Genomic DNA, 20370 nt, shown 5'->3' with positions numbered 1-20370 from the left:
TGCTGGTCGATCTCTGTGATCTTCGGGAGTCTCAGCAGCCACGCGGTGGCCCAGGCTCCTGGGAAGAGGTAACCCAAGCCTGACTAGAAAGAGAGGCGCCCCCACCTGTTCAGTTGAGTGACTAAAGCCTGTGAGCAGGCTTGATGGGTTTGAAAATTTGAAAATGGGAACACTGTTTTTTTTTTTTTTCCTCCTTATTTTAACGGAAAGGACAAATCGGATTAAAACAAAAGGTACATGTCATAAGGCATTCTTCCTTTTATTTTAAGCATCAGTAATCTCAAAGGATGGCGGAAGCTGGGAACACAGCTTTCCCAGGGAGTAAAACTCTAGGAAATCATTACTGTGCCAGAAGAAGTGATTAAAAAAATTAGGTCACCCGAATAATAATAAACTCTGATTCTTCGGGCACTTAAATACGGGACTTGCAGCATCTTGTTAAAAAAATGTTAATCATTTTCAAAATGCAGAAGAATCCATGTCATTGTGGAAGGTGGTGTTGAAAATGGGTGTGTCTCATGCCTAAAAACTCTGAGTGGCTGGGATGTGTCATTTGGGACATTAGGCCATGCCTCCCAAACAGGGGGTTGTCAGTTTGGCCGAAAATATACAGGGCAGGCAGTAAGATAGGGGACAGGAGAAATGGCTTCCGCCATGAATATCTACCATATGAGATTTCAGATTGAAATTGAAATCCAAAAAAAAAAAAAAAAATCAGTCATTATTTAGAAAGACTTTTTTGTTGTTTGAAGACAGGATCCCTGCCCCTCATACAACTGAAATAATATTATAGTAAGTAAAAAAATGGACTTATGCCCTCAATTTCAGGCACATTCTGCATGGAAAAAGGTAACCATCTCTTAAGATCTGTTTTTGGGCAGTGAAAACAAATCCCTTGGTAAGCTTTTCATCATTTTCAGTAGCTTTTCGTTTGCCAGAGGTGGTATGGGAGGTGTAGAAGGAGAAAGTTCTGGTCCCTGACATGAGTGGTGGGTCTTGTCTGACGGGGAATCCATGTGGTCCCTTGCTAAGCTGTGCAGTGCGGTTTGTAAGTGTTGGATGAATGAAGAGGAAAGTGCATCTTTAGAGGCCGGACAGGCAGTTGGGCAGACCTGGGTTCAGATTATGGCTGTGTTGCCTTGGGCTCCTTGATCTCTTTGTGCCTCAGTTTTACGAGCTGTAAAATGGGGCCAATGCTAGAACCTTCCCTGAAGGGCTGTCATGAAGTGACTGTGATAATACACATCAGTGCGTGGCCAAGAGATGGGGACACCAGGCAAAGCAAGCGGCTGCCATCCTTATGTTTGGTCTCTGCGGGACTCACTGAGGCAGATGGGGGTCTGGGCTGACCTGCAAGTCAGGAAACAAGTAGGGGGCGGGCTCAGGGAGTAAAGGAAGGGCCCAGGGAAGGAACTGTACACGTAGAGGCAGGTAAGAGGCATATTAAGGAGACCAGCATTACTGGAGAACAGGGAGAAACTGGGCTGGCTGGATGTGGACCGGGTTACAGAGTCGGCGAACGTGGTGTGGTGGAGATCAGGCAGAGCTTGAAGAACTTCCATCAGGAGGACGATGGGAAACAAGCAACACTCGAACCTCAGACTGGCAGGTGCAGACCAGGTGGATGAGAGAAAGAAGAAGGGTTGGTAATCCGCGGAACAGGAAGGAGAAGATTTCTGTAATCAGAAAACCTTGATAAAAATACATATACTGGAAAGAATTTGGAAAAGACAGGTGAAAAGGAGAAGAAGAGCCACCTAAAATCCTGCCGTGTTAACATTTTGATATGTTTCCGTACTCCTATTTCTCTGTCCGCTCCGGTTGTTGCTCTGTATTTTTGTTTTAGAGGTTAGGATTTTGTGTGCGTAATTTTGTGGTGCTTTTCCCTCACTTCACATCAGAACAAATACCTGTTGTTAAGTTCTGTGACCCTCAGTCATGTCAGGAGGTGTTCAGAGTCGAATTTGTTGGATGTGAGGAGTGGAGGTGGGAAGTGAGTCAGAGATGCTAAGCCCTGGAGCCCTTCACATAATCACCTCTTCCTGAGGCTCTCTGGGTGCCAGGCCCTGCGTTAGTTCCGTTGCCTGGTCTGCCTTCCTCACGCTCAGCTTCCCGAGGCTAGGTTTCGTTGTTATCCCTGTGATACAGATGAGGCCCCCGAGGCTTACAACTTGCTAAGGTCACACCACTAGAAAGAGTCAAAGCCATGTAGCCATTTTATCGGTAACTCTGAACCCAGGAGATCTCTCAACTCCTAAACTCTTTCTAGAAACTGCTGTTAATGGCTATACCTGAGGAGGGATTTAAAGGCCCTAACAAACTGACCCATGGGACTGTTACCTAATGGGCATACTACGAGTTGCCCTGTAAATTCTCTAACACATGATGTGGCTGGCGGTGCACATGTAGCACTAGCCTTGGCCATTGCTGACTTCTGCCGAAGCGTATAGGCGTATCACTTTCATTCTTTTGAATTAGGAAAAAATTGCCAGTGAAAGAGAAATAATATGAGAAATTAAAATTTTCTCCTTGTAATGTGTGGGGTATAGGATTTCTTTTTATTCACTTTGAAATACTTTCTTTGAGACTTGGACTGGCGGGGGAAGGGACATAAGATCAGTTTATGATTTTGCCCACCCATTACATGTTTGCTTCGTTCAGAGAAATAAGGAAAATAGGATACGTATATATTCAATCTATATATATTTTTTAATGAAGCAGTACTTGTAAACGCTGGTTGGAAGGTTATGTAGCAAAAGCAGAAATACAAATCTGGGAGCACTCTTAGCTGCATGAGAGTTGCTCTCAATTTAGAAAGCTTTTAGAAACACGGTATTGGTCCAACTTCTTTTGCGTTTCCTGTACTTTTGAAGTAGGTAAATAACCCTCATCTGGAGATGACATTAAAAATCCAATAGTTAAATAAGATGGTGCTTATATAAACTCATATATATTAATGAATTGTCACAAAGATCTCCCCTTTCCCCGCAATAAAGCGTGAACAGAAAACCTGGTGGAATAGTCTAGTTAATGGTATTCTACCAACGTCAATTTCCTGGCTTTGATAATGCAATTGTAGTTAAGTAAGATGTCACCATTGTGGAGAGCTGGGAAACAGTTACCCAGGACCTCTGTTATTCTTACAATTTCTTATGAGTCTGTAATTGGTTCAGAATAAAAAAACTTTTAAAGTGTATCAGCAGCAATCGGAACAATAATGTTCTGTGTGTGGTAGGGATTCCTCAGCCGTTAAGAATAAGGTAGATGTGTGTGTACTGACATGGGAAGAGGGAGGCCCACGCTAGATTCTTGAGTAAAAAAAGCAACTTGTGACCCCAATGTGTACAAGATTATTCGTTTTTATAAAACAAAAAATCCCAAGCTGGGCTTTTACAAAAAAAGCTATATATTCACAGGGTATAGACAAAGGTCTAGAAAGATAAACACCGCACTGTTGACACTGGTGATTTCCTAGGAAGCAGGAGTTAGGAAGGAAAGCATTCACATTTTACTTACTATAAGGTGGTATGGCTTAAACTTTTTTTTCCGTAATCATTTCTTATTATAGTGTTTTTTTGTGTTTTTTTAAGTTTATTTGGAGAGAGAGAGTGGGAGCAGGGAAGGAGCAGAAAGAGACAGGGAGAGAGAATCCCAAGCAGACTCCGTACTCTCAGTGTGGAGCCCAACCCGGGGCTGAATCTCACGACTGTGAGATCATGACCTGAGCCGAAATCCAGAGTTGGACGTTTAACCGACTGAGCCACCCAGGTGGCCCCAATTTTTATAGTTTTTATGACAAAACGAATATACAAATAAATGTAGGGGCCTTCTGAGTCTCCTGTGTCCTCTAAGTTCTGATGTGTGTGTATGAGCTAATATGCTGAGCTGCACATTTTCATGGTTTATCCCAGCCAATAGGCTTGTTTCGATCTCAGTCTGGTTTGAGCTATTGTTCCTCTTGTTCTTGCCAAAGATAATCAATCCTGTCACTTCTCAGAAGAAATGTATAACCTCTAACAGACCTGCCTGAGATCTATATCATTTGGCTCCTGGGCACTTGTGGGCATTTTCTATATTCCTATATTATCACAGAGCTTTTAAAATTTTTTAAGTTACATTTTTGGATACATTTTTAATGCATTTGTATCCTGTGAAAAAGAGAACTTTTGACGCACTTGTCTTAATGGCCAGGATGTTTTGTCCATATGTTGGCATTTGCCCTAATTCATCTTGTCAAAGGTAGTGGGCCAAGAGCTCGCGTGCGTGCACATGGGTGTGTAAGAGAATAAGCCACATGAGGGCATGGTTTTCTGATTTCCTCACTGCCTTGTCCCCAGTGCCTAGAATACTACTTAGTGTCTTAAAGTTTCTCCATGAGTAGGTATTGAATGTGTGATTATTTGTGTGTGTTGGGCAGTATCAGTCTGATAATCCTGTAGAATCTCTCTTTCTCAGTCTTTTCCAGAAACCACTTTGATATTGGTCTCCAAGAATGACGTTTCAAGTATAAATATCCCATGAGAGGGTTAGGGAAGCCACTTGTGACATTGGCAACTTTATCATCAGCTAAGATGCTTCTGACTATAAGAAACAAACACCTAACTGGCCCTACAAAAATAATTCAGTGTGTTCTCTGACACAACAGGTAAAGGCCGTGGGCGAGGCAGGTTCCGTCCATCATCCTCAGATAGCAAAGTGGCTGCAGCCGTTACAGTCATCACATCCAGACATGGCAGCATCCAGAGGCAGAAAGATGAGGGGCCTTCAGTTCCTTGGGTTCCTGTTTAAGAACAAGGAAACCTTTTCTCACGCGTCAATTGTATAAATCCCCCATTAGCAAAGGGAATGAGACCACCGTGATAGGTTTGGATCTGTGTTAATTTGCTCAGGCTACGTTTTAATCCCTTCTGACTGTTATAACAAAATACCACAACTTAGTGACTGATAAGTAACAGGTATTTCCCACCGTTCTAAAGCTGGGAAGTGCAAGATCAAGATACCAACAGATTTGGTGTCTGGTGAAGGTCTGCTTCCTGGTTCGTAGATGGCTGCCTTTGCTATGCCTTCATGTGGCACAAGGGAGCTTTCTTGGGCCACTTTTATAAGGGAATTAATCCCATTTGTAAGAGCTCCACCCTCATGACCTGATCACCTCTTAATATTCTTGCCTTGGGAGTTGGGTGGTCATTCAGACCATAGTACGTTGCCCTAACAGACTGGATGGCTTAAACAAAAAAAAAATATTTTCTTGGGGCACCTGGGTGGCTCAGTTGGTTGAGCATACAGCTTTGGCTCAGGTCATGATCTCTGGTTGGTGGGTTTGAGCCCCGCTTTGGGCTCCGTGCTGACAGCTCAGAACCCGGAGCCTACTTCAGATTCTGTGTCTCCCTCTCTCTCTGCCTCTCTGTTGCTCGCACACTCTCTCTCTCTCTCAAATAAATAAACATTAAAAAAATTTTTATTAATGTGTGGAAAATTTATTTTCTCACAGTCCTGGAGGCTAGAAGTCCAAGATCAAAGTTCTGGCAGTGTTGGTTTTTCATGAGGCTTGCACTGCCTTCTCACTGTGTCCTCACATGGTTGTGTCTCTGTGCATGTGTGTTCCTGGTGTCTCTTCCTCTTAATTTTTTTTTTTCCATGTTTTTATTTATTTTTGGGACAGAGAGAGACAGAGCATGAACGGGGGAGGGGCAGAGAGAGAGGGAGACACAGAATCGGAAACAGGCTCCAGGCTCTGAGCCATCAGCCCAGAGCCCGACGCGGGGCTCGAACTCACGGACCGCGAGATCGTGACCTGGCTGAAGTCGGACGCTTAACCGACTGCGCCACCCAGGCGCCCCTGGTGTCTCTTCCTCTTAAAGAGACACCAGTCCTATTGGATTAGGGCCCCACACTTTGGACCTTATTTCTCATTATTACGTCTTTAAAAGCCCTACCTCTAAATGCAACCACGTTGGGCTTTAAGGCTTCAACATAAAAATTTGGAGGGGACCTAATTCAGTCCATAACAGCACCCAGCCTGGTATTTGTGGTGCAGAGACAGAAAACTGAATGAAATCAGGGTTCTGCGGTACAGCCAGTATCTCCATCATCAGCTTTTACCTTAATTATTCAGGCAACACTAGGACACAAAGGGACACATCTGGAAGGGGTGCAGTTACACTAAAGAAAACCGGGGGCCAGAATCCTACAAATCTCATTTCCACCACTTACTAGGAAGTGACTTAAAGTCAAAGTATCTGAGCTTGGACTTTCTCTTCTGTGAAGTGGGAATGACTTAGGCGGGCCTCCCAAGGATACTGTGAAGCATAAACAAGAAAAGGCAGCAGTGGTGCTTAGCTGGGAGCCTGGTGAGCACTCTTTCTCCTTAGTTCTACTGTTGACCTTGTCTGTGCCATTCAAAACCTTACCCAAACCACTGACCTAAAGGATACCTCTTCCATTGATTTTTTTTTTTTTTTTTTTTAAAGAACAAGAGCTCTTTGATTAGAAATACGTAATTGTCTTAAGATAGCTCTAAAGCCATTAACAGTATTCCAGTGAGTAAAACATTTACTTCCTTTTGGAGGAAATATATGCCTCAAAATTCGCTGGGAGGAAAAGTGATGAGGTTAGCCTTTGGTGCCAGGCTGCCTGGGTCACGTCTGGCCCGTGGTAGCTCTGTGTGTCACCTTGGTCCAAGCAGGCCACTCACTGTTACATGGCTCGGTCTCTCACCTGTGCAGTGGCAGAATAGAGAGCCTGCCTCCTGGCTGGTTGTGAGAGGGGGGATCATGAATGCAGAGTGCATCTCACCATGGACAGTGGGTGCTAGCAAATTCTCAGTGAAACGGGGAGGACCTAGAGGGGGACGGTGCATCACAGGAGAGGTGGGGAGTCAAGAAACTTCCATTCTCATTGGTGTCTAGGGTTCAGGAGACCCCTCACCATCCTGGGGTAATCTTGCACGTGTGATGGTAGCACTTGGGTCCTCTGGCAAAGGGGGAGGAGACCCAGGCTTCACCAAGTCAGGTGACTGGTCCAAGGCCCCATTGTTGGTAGTTGGTGAGACTGGATTTGAGCCCAAGTGTGCCTGATGCCCTAGGGCATCAGGGCCTGAGGTCTTACCCATGATGTTTAGTGCCATACAGTTGAACTCCTCCCTGTCCCTGACTCCTTATCTTCGCCAGACTCAGAGTTCTGGAAATGGGCATGTGGCTACATCTGTTTTAGAGTATTACTTTGGAGATGTCTTTGTGAGAAATGTCATTTCAGATTCTCCAAGTTCATGACTTTCATTATTATTTTTAATTAGGCCCTGCTAACTGAGATGATGGAGAGATGCAAGAAACTAGGAAACAAGTAAGTATTTTTAAATTCATAAAGCATGGTTTGGAAATGGAAGTCATTTGTTTTTGTTGTGTTTTGTTTTGGTTTGGTTTTTGAGCTTGGCATGCTCACGTGGGCAAGAGGGTCAGCAGAGTGCCAGGATGGCACAGAGGTCAGGAAACTGGAGTCTGATCGCCTTCCTGTGCCTGGCTCTACTCTTTCTCAGCTTTGTGAACTTGGGTCACTTACTTGAGTTCTCTGCCTCAGTCTCCTCATCTGTAAAATGGGTTTCATAATAGTCCTTTCTCCATGGGGCTGTGGTAAGTGGAAGGGTTGAGATAAATTCCATCTTCCTGTCTTCCAGGCACAAGAGGTTTCCCCTCTCTTTTCCCTTCTGTGGTAGATGTCCCTAAGTCACATGTCCCTAGGTCCCAGAACAGTGCTTTTTGTAAGAGATGGGGGTATATATTTGCAGCTTGGATCAATATTATTACTTGATGTTTAGTTTTATTAGTGCACCATGCTCATTTTGCATCTGTTTAAATGGATGTGATTGCTTGCTGTCCATCAATCCAGCTAGCCGATTCAACATTTATTGAGTTCCAAATAAGTACAGAACACTGTGTTAGTCTCTAGAGGTTGCCTTTTTACTCCAGCCTTTTAAAATTCTTTTCCAGCCTTACCTTTAAAGAGCTTTCATTCATCCTTCCCAGCAACATATGTGCTTAAAATTAAAGCACCTTTCATTAAGAGGAAATTCTTCTGACATGGGGCACTTGGGTCTTGCAGCGCCTTGCTGTTGAATTCCGTGATGTCCGCTTTCCGGGCCGAGTTCATCGCCACGAGGTCCATGGATTTCATTGGCATGATTAAAGAGTGTGATGAGTCGGGTTTCCCCAAGGTAGGCTCTTGACCAGATGCTCAGTGGGAGAACAGATAGGCACTGTTTACCCAACAGCTCTCGAGGGAGAGGGTCCTGTGTGGGGGTTCTTGGGCCAACCGAGAAAACAGGCATTGTTTCCGAAGAACATGCTGGAAGGTGAGTTAGTGATTGGGATTGTTAGACACATGTAAGTTGCTGCCAGTGAGTCCTAAGTCTATTGAATTAGCTCGCTGTGAAGTATTTAGGAATGGCTTGGGCTTCCATCTTTTAAAAATGTATCTTCACTCATGATTTATAAAAAGCTCTGTCCACAAGAATGTTGTGTCTCATGAATCAGAGCAGTGCACAGAGCCAGCTCTTTGTTTTGAGTGTCTCTAACTTGCATGTAGGGCTGCGGTAGAACTTCAGGAAGATGTTGGAAGATTAGCCATGAGACGAGCTAAGGGTTACAGCCTTTTCCTCTAAGCCTCAAGGTGCTCTGATTTAAAATCTCCAGTATTGCAATGGTTTGCTATTCTTTTTTTTTTTTTTTTTTTTTAAGCATCTTCTTTTTCGCTCACTGGGGTTAAACTTAGCCTTGGCTGACCCTCCTGAGGGTGATCGACTCCAGATTCTCAATGAAGCTTGGAAAGTTATCACTAAGTTGAAGAATCCACAGGTGGGTGACCATTCAGACCTCAGATAGACTGCCTTTTGTCCAAGTCTGGCAGTAAATTCTTGGTTTAAAAAAAAAAAAAAGATATTTTCACTAATCCTACGTCTGGGTTTTTATTTTGTTTTAAGAAATAATGCTATTTAAAAAAAATTTTTTTTAATGTTTATTTACTTGGAGAGAGACAGACCATGAGCTGAGGGGGTGGAGGGGATGGGGCAGAGAGAGAGGGAGACACAGAATCTGAAGCAGGTTCCAGGCTCTGAGCTGTCATCACAGAGCCTGACATGGGGCTTGAACCGACAAACCATGAGATCATGACCTGAGCCAAAGTCAGACCCTTAACCGACTGAGCCACACAGGTGCCCCAAGAAATGATACTATTTTAAATTATTTTTGTTAACCTATAGTGGAGAATTGATAACTCTAAAGATATATTTCTTTGATTTTTCTATCCTAATTATGTCTAATTCTTTAGGCTTCAAGATGTAGTAAAAGTGTAAAGTGAGAAAAAGTATTTGGAACTTTGAAAGACCTCTGCTCTGACTTAGCAAACAGCATCCAAATGCAGCTGTCTATAGTATTTGGATTTGAAAATATCAACTGAGTAGGATATTCTTAAATGGAAGCTCAGCAGTCAAACGTATAATTAGCAAAAGGGAATTCTAATTGTTGCCCCTTGGACGGAAATGTGGAAAGATGGATCCACTGCTGTTAGGTGCTGGAACAGTATGCAGCGATGGCCATAGTCTTGTAGAGTTTGGGTTTCACGTCTCACCGTCCTCGTGGGCGACACATCAGCAAGTTACGGGGCCGCCACTGGGTAAATGGCCCTGCCTGTCTTCGGCTGAAGGACCAGCTGGGCAGACTTCACCACCCTTCAAACCATTCCTTTCCTGCCAGCAGCATATCTCAGCTTGGCTGCTTTAATGGCACCACAGACCAGGTGGCTTGCAAACAACAGAAATTGATTTCTTGCCCTTCTGGAGTCTACAAGTCTGGAATCAGGGGGACACTGTGGTCGGATTCTGGTGAAGGCCCTCTTCTGGATTGCCGACTGCCAGCTTCTCCTCCTCCCTAGGTGCAGAGGGGATGAAGGGGAGAGGGTGTTCTGGGGTCCCTTTTATCAGGACATTAATCCTATTCATCAGGGTTCAACCCTCATGACCTCATCACCTCCCAAAGGCCCCACTCCTAATGCTGTCACATTGCGGGGCTACGATTCTCAACATATGCGTTTTGGACACAAACATGTAGACTGAAACGCAGCAAATAATTGAATGTGGGTGTGTAGCATTTACAGTCATTTACCAAGAAGGAAATATTAGAGTTCAGTTATAACCTCCTTGCCAGTCACCGCATTTACAGTAGTGTGTTGAGAATACTGATCTAACTTAGAAAAATTAGAAGCTTGTTTACAAAATCACATACCTATGTTAAGTTGAACAAAACCCTCACTAAACTTCAGCTGTTGAAATTCTGTTTAACCCGAGTGGCTAACTAAAAAGCTCCTTTAGGATGCAGAAGTCCAAAGTCTCTGGGCCTGTGGGGTCTGTCCCTGAGTGCTTCAAAGCACCCTTGCATCAAAAGCCCATGTTAATGGTTTCCTTCAGTCTATAACTTCACATGGCCTTATTAAGTTCACCTTCTCAGCTGGCTATTCTTATGTGAATGACATAAGTGTTTTCTTCCCTCCCATTTTCTCTTTTTTTTTTCTTCTCCTTAAAGTGTCAGAGCAGAAGAGATACACTTGCAGACTGTATTTTTCCTTGAGCATTTTTTTTTTTTTTCACATGAGTGTTTTCCAGGGAAGGCAGCTCTATTTAGCTGTTAACTGCCATTTCCATGACCATCCCGGTGTCTCTCCGTGGGTCCCCCACCCCCACTTGAATCTAACACAGAATTTCCTACCTAAAATCTTCAGTGCTTTCTTAACCTTTTTACGACCTGTACATCACCTCTCTATCAGAAAAAGAGTTTATGTTTTTTTTTTTTATTTTTTTTAACATTTATTTATTTTTGAGACAGAGAGAGGGAGAGCATGAATGGGGGAGGGGCAGAGAGAGAGGGAGACACAGAATGTGAAGCAGGCTCCAGGCTCTGAGCCATCAGCCCAGAGCCTGATGTGGGGCTCGAACTCGTGGACCGCGAGATCGTGACCTGAGCTGAAGTCGGACGCTTAACCGACTGAGCCACCCAGGCACCCCAGAGTTTATGTTTTAAAGGCAGGATGTCTGGGTTTTTTTTTCTCAGAACATGCAAAAATCACATTTAAGCAAAGCTTTTCAACCAGATCCACGGTCAGTGTCTCTGTTGAGGTGTGGCCAGGACTCCTGACTTTGATCTCCGCTGCCCTTCAGTTTTTCCCAGATTTCTATTATGGCCCAAGTAGTTATTCAGAAATGGAAGTCTAGTTAGTTTCCAGCAACTCCTGTGTTTCTATATAACTTTTGCTTCTTAGGGTAAGATAGATCAGTGGGCTAGACTTTTCTGTAGATGAGCCAACCAGTCTTGGAATTCCTATCACTTGTCATCTCTAGTGATGATCAGAACCCTTGAAGGGATCTGCATGTGATGAGCTTTCACTCTAGGGTTAGCCATGGTGTTCCTGTTGTAGACACATCTTTACTTTTTCTCTGTAGGACTACGTTAACTGTGCCGAGGTATGGGTGGAGTACACCTGCAAGCATTTCACGGTATGTGCGGCTGTGGGATCGTTTTGGGAAGAATTATGGGTTTTTTTGTTTTTTTGATATGTTTTAATGTTGGTTTGTTTTTGAGAGAGACAGTGTGTGAGCAGGGGGAGGGGCAGAGAGAGAGGGAGACACAGAATCCGAAGCAGGCTCCAGGCTCTGAGCTGTCAGCACAGAGCCCGATGTGGGGCTCAAACTCACCAACTGTGAGATCATAACCTGAGCTGAGGTCTGATGCTTAACCAGCGGAGCCACCCGAGCACCCTTGGAAGAATTATGTTTTTATTCGTGTTTATAATAATGAATAAGGCTAGAATAGGCATTTAGGCATTTTACAGTGGTAATCGTCCTTAATTTATAAAAATGGCATCCTTTTATACTATAGTGTGGTGGAGGGTTGATATGCGTACTGTCACAAAAGTGTCATGCTCGCGTGCAAATTGGGGAAATGCTCCATTACCAAGGGAAGCAGTTTTTCCCCCATAGGATCCCTTAGATGCTTACATTCTAAAGTGCATTGGGACTCTTCCTGGGGGTCCAGTAAGTAGCATTTCTCAAACATATTTGACTTACGTGTAATTTTTTTCTAAGCAGAGGGACTTCTTTCCCTGTGCCCAGACCAGAACCTCAGTCTGGGAAATACTGTGTGTGTCAGAGAGCAGACCTTAGAAGCAGGCAGGACTGGGTTCACATCCTATTGCCAAAATGCTTATTTTCATCCGCTGTTAAAAACTGACTTCAGGCATTCATGCTGAAAAATGCATGTATTGTGAATTTGCTACCTAATGAATCTTCAGAAAGTATATCCGCGTGATCATGGTCCATATCAAGAAGTAAGGAATAAGCCCCCGAGCTCCCTGGACTCTGCTCCTAGTCACAGCCCCCAGCCTTTGGGGGCCACCATCCTGCCCTCTAACTTGATAAATTGGTTTTGGCCTCGTTTTAAACATTATATAAGGCTGGTCTGTTGATTTTGTTTATTTTGTCCAATTTTTGTTTTATCCTTATTTTGGAAATTTCAAACATATGATTTCCCTTATAATCCTCACCCAGGAATGACCAACTCGTGAAAAATCTTGTTTCATTTATATCCTTACCCCTGGATTATTCTGAAGAAAATCTCAAACATTGTGTTTTCATCTGTCAGTTTTCAGCACGTGTGTGTTAAATATAAGATTCCCTTAATCTTATCCCAACAAAAAAAAATTAGTAATTAATAAAAAGTTAAAATCATTCAATGTTCAGATTTCCCCAGTTGTATTTTTTTTAATTGTTCAGTCAGGATTAAAATAAGGCCCATACATGGCAATAGACTCCTAAGAGTTCTTTTAAATTACAAATTCTCCCTCTTTTCCCCTCCTCCTTCCCTTCCCCTTTTATCCTCCGTCTGTGATTTATTTGTGGAAGAATTTGGGTCTTTTGTCCCGTAGAGTTTCCCCATCTGGTCTGGCTAGTTGTGTCTTGTGGTGGTGTCCACTGTGTTCTTCTGCTGTCTATTTCCTGTCAGTGGGCAGTTAGTTCTAGAAACTTAATCAGCTTCAGATTCGATTTTTTTGGCCCTGCGGGTGCTGGTTTGCTACTTCTCCTGGGAGGCTCATGGTGGCTGGTTGCCTCCCTATATTGTGGGCAGCCGCCGAAGCTCGTTGCATCTCATAGTTTCTTAGGGGCTGCAAATTGGTGATCCTTGGAATTATTAGCAGCTTTTCTTTGTTTATTAGCTGGGATACTTGTAGAATGACGACCTCCTCATGTCAGGTATTTGGTTACCCTGAAGTGCAAGTTTGTACAGAAAAAGGCAGGATTGATGCTGCTTTTTCTCCTCTGCTAGTTGTAGGATAAGGATTTGATTCCTCAGCATCCTCAAAGGTGACCAGTGAGTAGTTGTTGGTATCTTTCATGGATTTAAATATACTTGAGTTACATTATTCTTGCTGATGCTCATTTGTCCCCTTTGCCCAGTGGGTGTGTCATCAAGTGGCTCCCGAGTCCTTCTGACATGCTCTCCATAGTCTCTGATGCCCTTCTCACTTTCTGTTATAAGATGTTCCAGCTGCCCTGGCATATTTCTAATCCCAGTTTCAGAATCACCACTAAGCTAAATCACTTAACTTGTCTGAGCCTCCACTTCCTCATCTGTGAAATGGGGATAATCCCGTTCATGCCAAAGAGATGAATGAGCATTAAGTGAGAGAGTAAATACAATGGCAGCTCTTTAGATGACAGATATGTGTGATACAAATACCTTAAGTAACAAATACCAAGCACTTTACTTGTGAGCTGTGAAGCCTCATAGAGACCTTGCCAGGAGGCTTCACTGTTCCACGGGTCAGTGTACCTTTTCTGTGGAGAGGCAGATAGTAAATATTTGATGCTTTGTAGCTCATACAATCTCTGTCACAAGTATCCAACTCTGTCATTGTATGTGAAAGCAGCCACAGACAATAAGAGTGAGCACAGCCGTGTTCCAATAAACTTTATGCACACTGAAATTTGAGTCTCATAATTTGGGTCATGAAATATTCTTTTGTTTGAATGTAAAAATCACTTTCAGTTCGTGGGCTGTACAAAAATAGGCACAGGGCTGAGTTTGGGCTGTAGTTGGCCGACCCCTGATAGAGATGACAAGAGTGAAGTGAGCATCAAGGTCGCTCAGCTCGGAGGGGCTGACTCTGTGCACTTCCCACAATGCCTCGGTGCTCCTGCCAGTGCCTGGGGAACAGCCTGGACAGGCAGGCAGAAAGTGGCACGGCTGATTTTACCAGCATCCAGGGAAAGCTGTAACATCCCAGAACCTTTGAGAACAACGTTTTAGTCCTGACCTGGTGCAGAAGTAGTTCCCTTCAGGGCTGTGATACAGGTGGAATTTCTCCCCTTATACTATTTCCTGCAGAATATTTGAAACTATTTCCTGGAAGGTATGTAATATATTCTGAAGTTATTTGTCCTTGCCACCAGAAAAACAGCGACTGCCTTTCAGTGTCTAACACAGGTTTGTTTTCCCCTCTTAGAAACGAGAGGTGAATACCGTTTTGGCTGATGTCATCAAGCACATGACTCCAGATCGTGCATTTGAAGACTCCTACCCTCAGGTAACGGATTTGCTTCTCTCATTTCCACACTGTTAGAAATTTTATTCTGTTGAATCAAATAGGCATGTTGCATGGGTCAGGCTGTAAAGTCAGATAATCTTTTGTTCGAATCTTAGCTCCGCCGTATCCTCGCCATGCTCACTTTACTCAGTTACTTAACCTTGTGCCTCAGTTTCTTCACCTATAAAATGGGAATAATAGTTCTACACTCAGAATGGTTGTGAGGATTAGGTGAGATGTCATATGGGATCCTCTGACACATTTGCTTGGCACCAGTAAATAAAGGGCCTGTGTTTTCCAGTTAAACTAACTTTTTATTTGGAAATAAGGTCCAGCTCTTGGAAAATTGGAAGAATAGCTCGAGAACTCCCATTACTCTTTATTAAGATTCACCAGCTGTGAACATTTTCCGTGTTTGCTTTATCATTATCTTGTGTACACACGCACGCACATCAATATGTGTTTACATTTTTTCCGACTCCTTTGAGGGTGTGTTGCATACATCATGTGACTTTGCCTCTGAAGAATTCAGTGAGTGTTTCCTAAGAAGAAGGACATTCTCTGTGTAACCACAGTTTGGGAATCGACTTCAGGGAATTTGACACTTACATTTTCCTATTGGCTACTCCACAGTCCATACTGTAGTTTTGTCAGTGGATTCAATAAAGTCCTTGATATCAGGTATTTTCCCCCCTCCAATACAGAGTCCAGCGAAGCTTCATTTAAAGTAACTTTTGACCTAATTAATAATTGATTTTGTATTTAATAATGTGATGTTCTGGCATTTATTGCCTGTGATCAATTTCTAGCTTAGCTTAATACAAGAAAATTAATTACATGTTCTTGTGAGAAGTTTAGAATTCTCTCTCACATTTTGGTAAGAATGTTTTCACCATTTGCAGATTAAAATAGTTCATCATTAGAATTTACTGAGTAGGCACTGACTACCTGACATTTTTCTAGGTGTGATGAAAACAATATATAGTTGTGCACAACAGGCTCTTGGTAAGCATCGTTGAGTGAATAAAGCATGTGAGGGCAAAGTTCGTATCCCTTGTGGGTCATCAGGATCTTGGGCGCAGATGAAGACTGAGTTGCATTAGAATTTTTGTTGAGGAGCATTTGGTAAGACTTTGATCCTAGGGACCCATTTAATTGAAGACTTTAACACAATAATTTTACTATAGTCCATTCCTAAGAGAGAGGAATAATTACACCGTACAACTGTGTCATATCTAGAAGCAACGTGTAAAAGGTACCCCAAGGATCAGCCTGCATTCGGGAAAGCCACCCATATGAGTTGTGAGCCCCTTGTCTTAAGTGATTTAAAGAAATGATTTATTTTTTTTTTTTTTAATTTTTTTTTTCAACGTTTATTTATTTTTGGGACAGAGAGAGAGCATGAACGGGGGAGGGGCAGAGAGAGAGGGAGACACAGAATCGGAAACAGGCTCCAGGCTCTGAGCCATCAGCCCAGAGCCTGACGCGGGGCTCGAACTCCCGGACCGCGAGATCGTGACCTGGCTGAAGTCGGACGCTTAACCGACTGCACCACCCAGGCGCCCCTAAAGAAATGATTTAAACAGCGGTGTTTTGAGTATAAACACAAGTACTTGTCAGTGAATTCTCTCTTCTTGACAGTAGCCAGGGGCAAGGATTTATATTTTCTTTCGAAAAAGTACCTCTGTGGTTCTCCCTGTCAGCAGGACTGGGTACATCTCAGGGTGAGGGCTGGTGGACATCGGTACCTGGGTATTTGTGTCAGACCTTACAGACTGTGCACCATCCCGGGGTAGTGAGTGACATGGCCTTTGACTCCACTGGCAAACTCAGTTCATTGCCTCTCCACAGAAGTAGTCAGTAAATACAAGGTCATGATGGGCTAGAACAGGGGTCTGTAAACTGACCCATCGGCCACATGTAGCCCATCAGTTTTTGTGAATAAAGTTTTATTGGAACCAGCCACACCCACTCGTTCACATGTTCTCTGGGGCTGCGCTTGAGCTTCCATAGCTGAGCTGAGCAGTTGTGATGACTCTGTGGCCCTTTGAAGAAGAAGTTTGCCCACCCCTTGCATATTCATAGCTGCGTTGAATGGAGAGCTTCCCGAGGATACACACGACACTGCTCTAAGGCTCTTACGTGAACTGTCCCATTAATCCTCATGGTGAGCAAGACACTGCTTTGCTCTCCCTCGTATAGAAGACGATGATGAGTCTGAGCAGTGGCTTCCGCAAGACTGCAGACTAATACAGGGCCTAACCCACCCTAATAATTCCCCTTTCCTGAGTGATCCAGGTTTCCCTTATTGTGCTTGTAATTTCAAATAATGAAAGAAGGTTGCCTTTTAAAAATATCTAAGTTCTGGGGTGCCTGGGTGGCTCAGTCGGTTAAGCGTCTGACTTTGGGTCAGGTCATGATCTCACGGTTCGTGAGTTCGAGCCCCCACGTAGGGCTGTGTGCTGACAGCTCAGAGCCTGGAGCCTGCTTCGGATTCTGTGTCTCCCTCTCTCTCTGCCCCTACCCTGCTCACACTCTATCTCTCTCTCTCTCACAAATAAATAAACACTTAAAAATTAAAAAGAAAACTAAAAATACCCAAGTTCTATTAAATAAAATGTGTTTTCTGTGTGGTTTTGCAGCTTCAGTCGATAATTAAGAAAGTGATCGCCCACTTCCATGATTTCTCCGTTCTCTTCTCAGTGGTAAGTAACGTGCCTTAATTAATTACCTTTGGAAATCTGTTTCTGAGTCAGAGGTTCGCTTGGTGTCCCGGGCCAAAAGAAATACTTAATGGTTCCTTTTATAAAGTAGTTAGGTCTAAACAACCTCAGTATTTATGGCATAACAACCTAATCAGCGTCTGAAAAATTAGTACACAGACTGAAAGAAAAATATCATCTGTATTTCTTTCATGACTCACTAATGGGATGTGTGCCTGTCTTGAGCACCACACAGCCTCTCAACATTGGAGTCAGGCTGGACATTCTCTTCCTCCTCTCCTCTTCCACATTGATTTTCATAGGTGACCTTATGTCACACGTGCAGTCTAACATCGAAACTATGAAATGGCGTTGAAATAATAGTTGTCTCAGTGTCTGACAGAATTGAGATTTTTCTGTTTCCTTCAAACTTTCAAATATCCTATGATGCCCCTTCAAGTTGGCTCTGGTGCCCTGGGCGAGTACAACCCTAGGGGATCCGCTTCCCTTCCACTCCCCCCTCTTCTGGCTCCATTCATGTGCACTCACAGGAGTGTGTGTGTTTTTTAATTAAAAATAGAACTTGTTATTTTTTGGACATTTGCCATATTCTTCAAGCACCATGCTGGACCTTGGCATGCATTGTCTCGTACCGTTTTCACAGCACTGCTGGAAGTAGGAGCACTTAGGATTCCCACTTTACAGATGGGAAAACGGATGCTGGAGGAGGTGGGGTAATGTGAGTGAGGTTGCACAGTTAGTAAATGCACAGTCGGGATGTGGAGGCCACTCTGAACAACTGACTCTTCTTTCTCTGGTCAGTACAATTGTAAAAAAGACTGAAGCCCACCTTGTGTTTTCTGGAAAAGTCCATGGTCCTCTAAAGATTGCCAAATGGTTCCCAAAATGTGAACTGTCCCAGCCCTGACCCCTGGGAACATGTAAGTGGTTTTAATAGTACTGGGCCCTCTCCCTGCTTTTAGGGGAGTCCTCTTCTGAGCCGCCTTAGAGAGATGAACAACTCTTTCTCTGCTTTGACCTTCGAGGAAAATGTGACCCGCAAATTCCTTCCAGTAACTTGCGTAAATTGCATGTAGAGTGCTTTTTTTTTTATTTTTAGGAAAAATTTTTGCCATTTCTGGACATGTTCCAAAAAGAGAGTGTGCGGGTGGATGTTTGCAAATGTATCATGGAAGTTTTTATCAAGTAAGTGTAACACGGCATAACCGGGAGCTGGGATTCCCGATGACCTTGTGAAACCTGTTGATAAGAAATTGGTTTGTGTACTTTTGAAGCCTAATGATATGGAGGTATTTAACATCCAAAATAACATTGAAGGGACAACCACGTAAGAGGAACAGTCATGATAGAAGTTTATAATTAGTGCTTAAGAAGACAGAGTAGTAAGTATTAGCTGGAGCCCGGCCATCACCTACGTTGTACTCTGATATGCATTTGGAAGGAGCATTCTGTTAATGAACTCCTTACGGAGTAGCATTTTAAAAGATAAAAATAAAGTCACACTCGTCAAGGTCTCAGGACTAGAGAGCTTTCCATCTTCAATGTTTAGATTTGTGATCAGTTTTCCTATTTAGTTGCTTTCCTTTTGTTGACTAAATCTGTGTTTCCCCAAACTGTCATATTGCTGGTGGAACATAAAATTATTTTAGGTGGCACATGGAGGAGAGATTTTGGTTTTGATTTTAAAAGTTGTAAATTTAGGGGTACCTGGGTGGCTCAGTTTTGGTTAAGCATCCGACTCTTGACTTGAACTCAGGTCATAATCTCGGAGTTTGTGAGTTTGAGCCCCTCATCAGGTGCCACACTGACAGTGCTTGGGATTTTCCCGCTCTCTCCCTCTCTCTGCCCCGTCCCCTGCTCATTCTCTCTCTCTCTCTCTCTCTCTCTCTCTCACCCTCACCCTCTCCCTCTCCCTCTCTCCCTTTCTCTCTCAAAATAAATAAACTTAAAAAAATACATAAAGATTGTATATTTAATTTAAGGTATATTAGATAATATAATTAGTTTAATTGGTGTTTTCATGTATTCTGTTAGGACAAGGTTAAATTTAAAAAGTTAAAGTTGCTCTAAAGATTAATATATAGATATGGCAAAATAAAATGTATTAAGATGGTACCTAAAGAACCTCAGTTTGGAAAACGGAGTTTGATGTTGCTTGAATAATGTATGTTTTAAGCTTTCCTTATGTTGTCTTCCTAAAAGATTAATTCCATATGCTTGGAACAAATATACCTACTTTCCCCACATAAAGACTTGTTATAAGACCTTGTCCTTCTATATTATTTGAAAAGCCAAATTAATAATTTTGCCTGGCACTCAACACAGTTATAGACAGGTTGTAGACTGCTTTAGAGGGTTCAAGAAATGTAGTAAAAAAACAAACAGGTTTGCCCTTTGCCTGGCTTAGGAATTGCAGCAGTTTTGTAGGATTTACCATAATTTTAGGAGAAGTTAGAATATGTGTAGAAAAGCAAACTTGTTATTGAAAGAAGAGTTAAGAGAAAAACAGAATATTGCCCATTACATGTTCAGTGCCAGCTGGGTAATTTGCTGTTTCTCAGATATGTGCAGATGAGAAACTCAATCCATATTTTCATTGCTGTGGGTGGACATCGCTTTTACCATTGTCTTTAAATGTCTTGTAGGCATCAGCAGGAGCCCACAAAGGACCCCGTCATTCTGAACGCCCTTTTGCACGTTTGCAAGACCATGCATGACTCTGTGAAGTAAGCCACGCTAAAGGCTGAAACATAACATGGATTGGGTCTTAATACCACGTAAATAGTACATTGGGGAATTACTGCTTTAAGCTGCCACTGTGAATAATATCATTTTGTGGTGTCTATTAAAATTCTTGCTAATGAGGACATTCCAGCCCAGGAGAAGAGAGAGTGAGGGTAACCTTCCTGCAAACATGAGATGGCAGATATTTTTACAAAGGGATTTCTGTTGAGAGAAAAAGACTGGTTTCATCCAAGTGAACTCAAACTCCATGTCTCCTGGAGACTTGAGAGCAGCAGAT

At 43.0% G+C, this 20370-nt stretch overlaps 1 protein-coding gene across 4 annotated transcripts in view; it reads left to right on the top strand.

Annotated features, from left to right (window-relative positions):
- The window catches only part of VPS35L (VPS35 endosomal protein sorting factor like), a 117193-nt gene that overhangs the window by 55234 nt on the left and 41589 nt on the right, over positions 1–20370 (top strand). For 3 of the 4 annotated variants that reach the window (XR_006708371.1, XM_045461663.1, XM_045461662.1), the window contains exons 15-22: positions 7295–7341; positions 8098–8209; positions 8733–8849; positions 11486–11539; positions 14545–14625; positions 17268–17330; positions 18448–18533; positions 19994–20074. Coding sequence is in view for 3 of the 4 variants with exons in the window: in XM_045461663.1 (XP_045317619.1) it covers positions 7295–7341; positions 8098–8209; positions 8733–8849; positions 11486–11539; positions 14545–14625; positions 17268–17330; positions 18448–18533; positions 19994–20074 (641 nt within the window). In the remaining variant the exon portion in view is untranslated. The remainder of the gene's footprint in view (positions 1–7294; positions 7342–8097; positions 8210–8732; positions 8850–11485; positions 11540–14544; positions 14626–17267; positions 17331–18447; positions 18534–19993; positions 20075–20370) is intronic. The other variant, XM_045461665.1, reaches the window with a different exon arrangement.

Source organism: Leopardus geoffroyi, chromosome E3, assembly GCF_018350155.1.
Source record: "Leopardus geoffroyi isolate Oge1 chromosome E3, O.geoffroyi_Oge1_pat1.0, whole genome shotgun sequence".
NCBI classification, from domain to species: Eukaryota; Metazoa; Chordata; class Mammalia; order Carnivora; family Felidae; genus Leopardus; species Leopardus geoffroyi.
The sequence above is the reverse complement of the archived record's forward strand: the minus strand, read 5'-3'. Positions and strand labels throughout refer to the sequence as shown.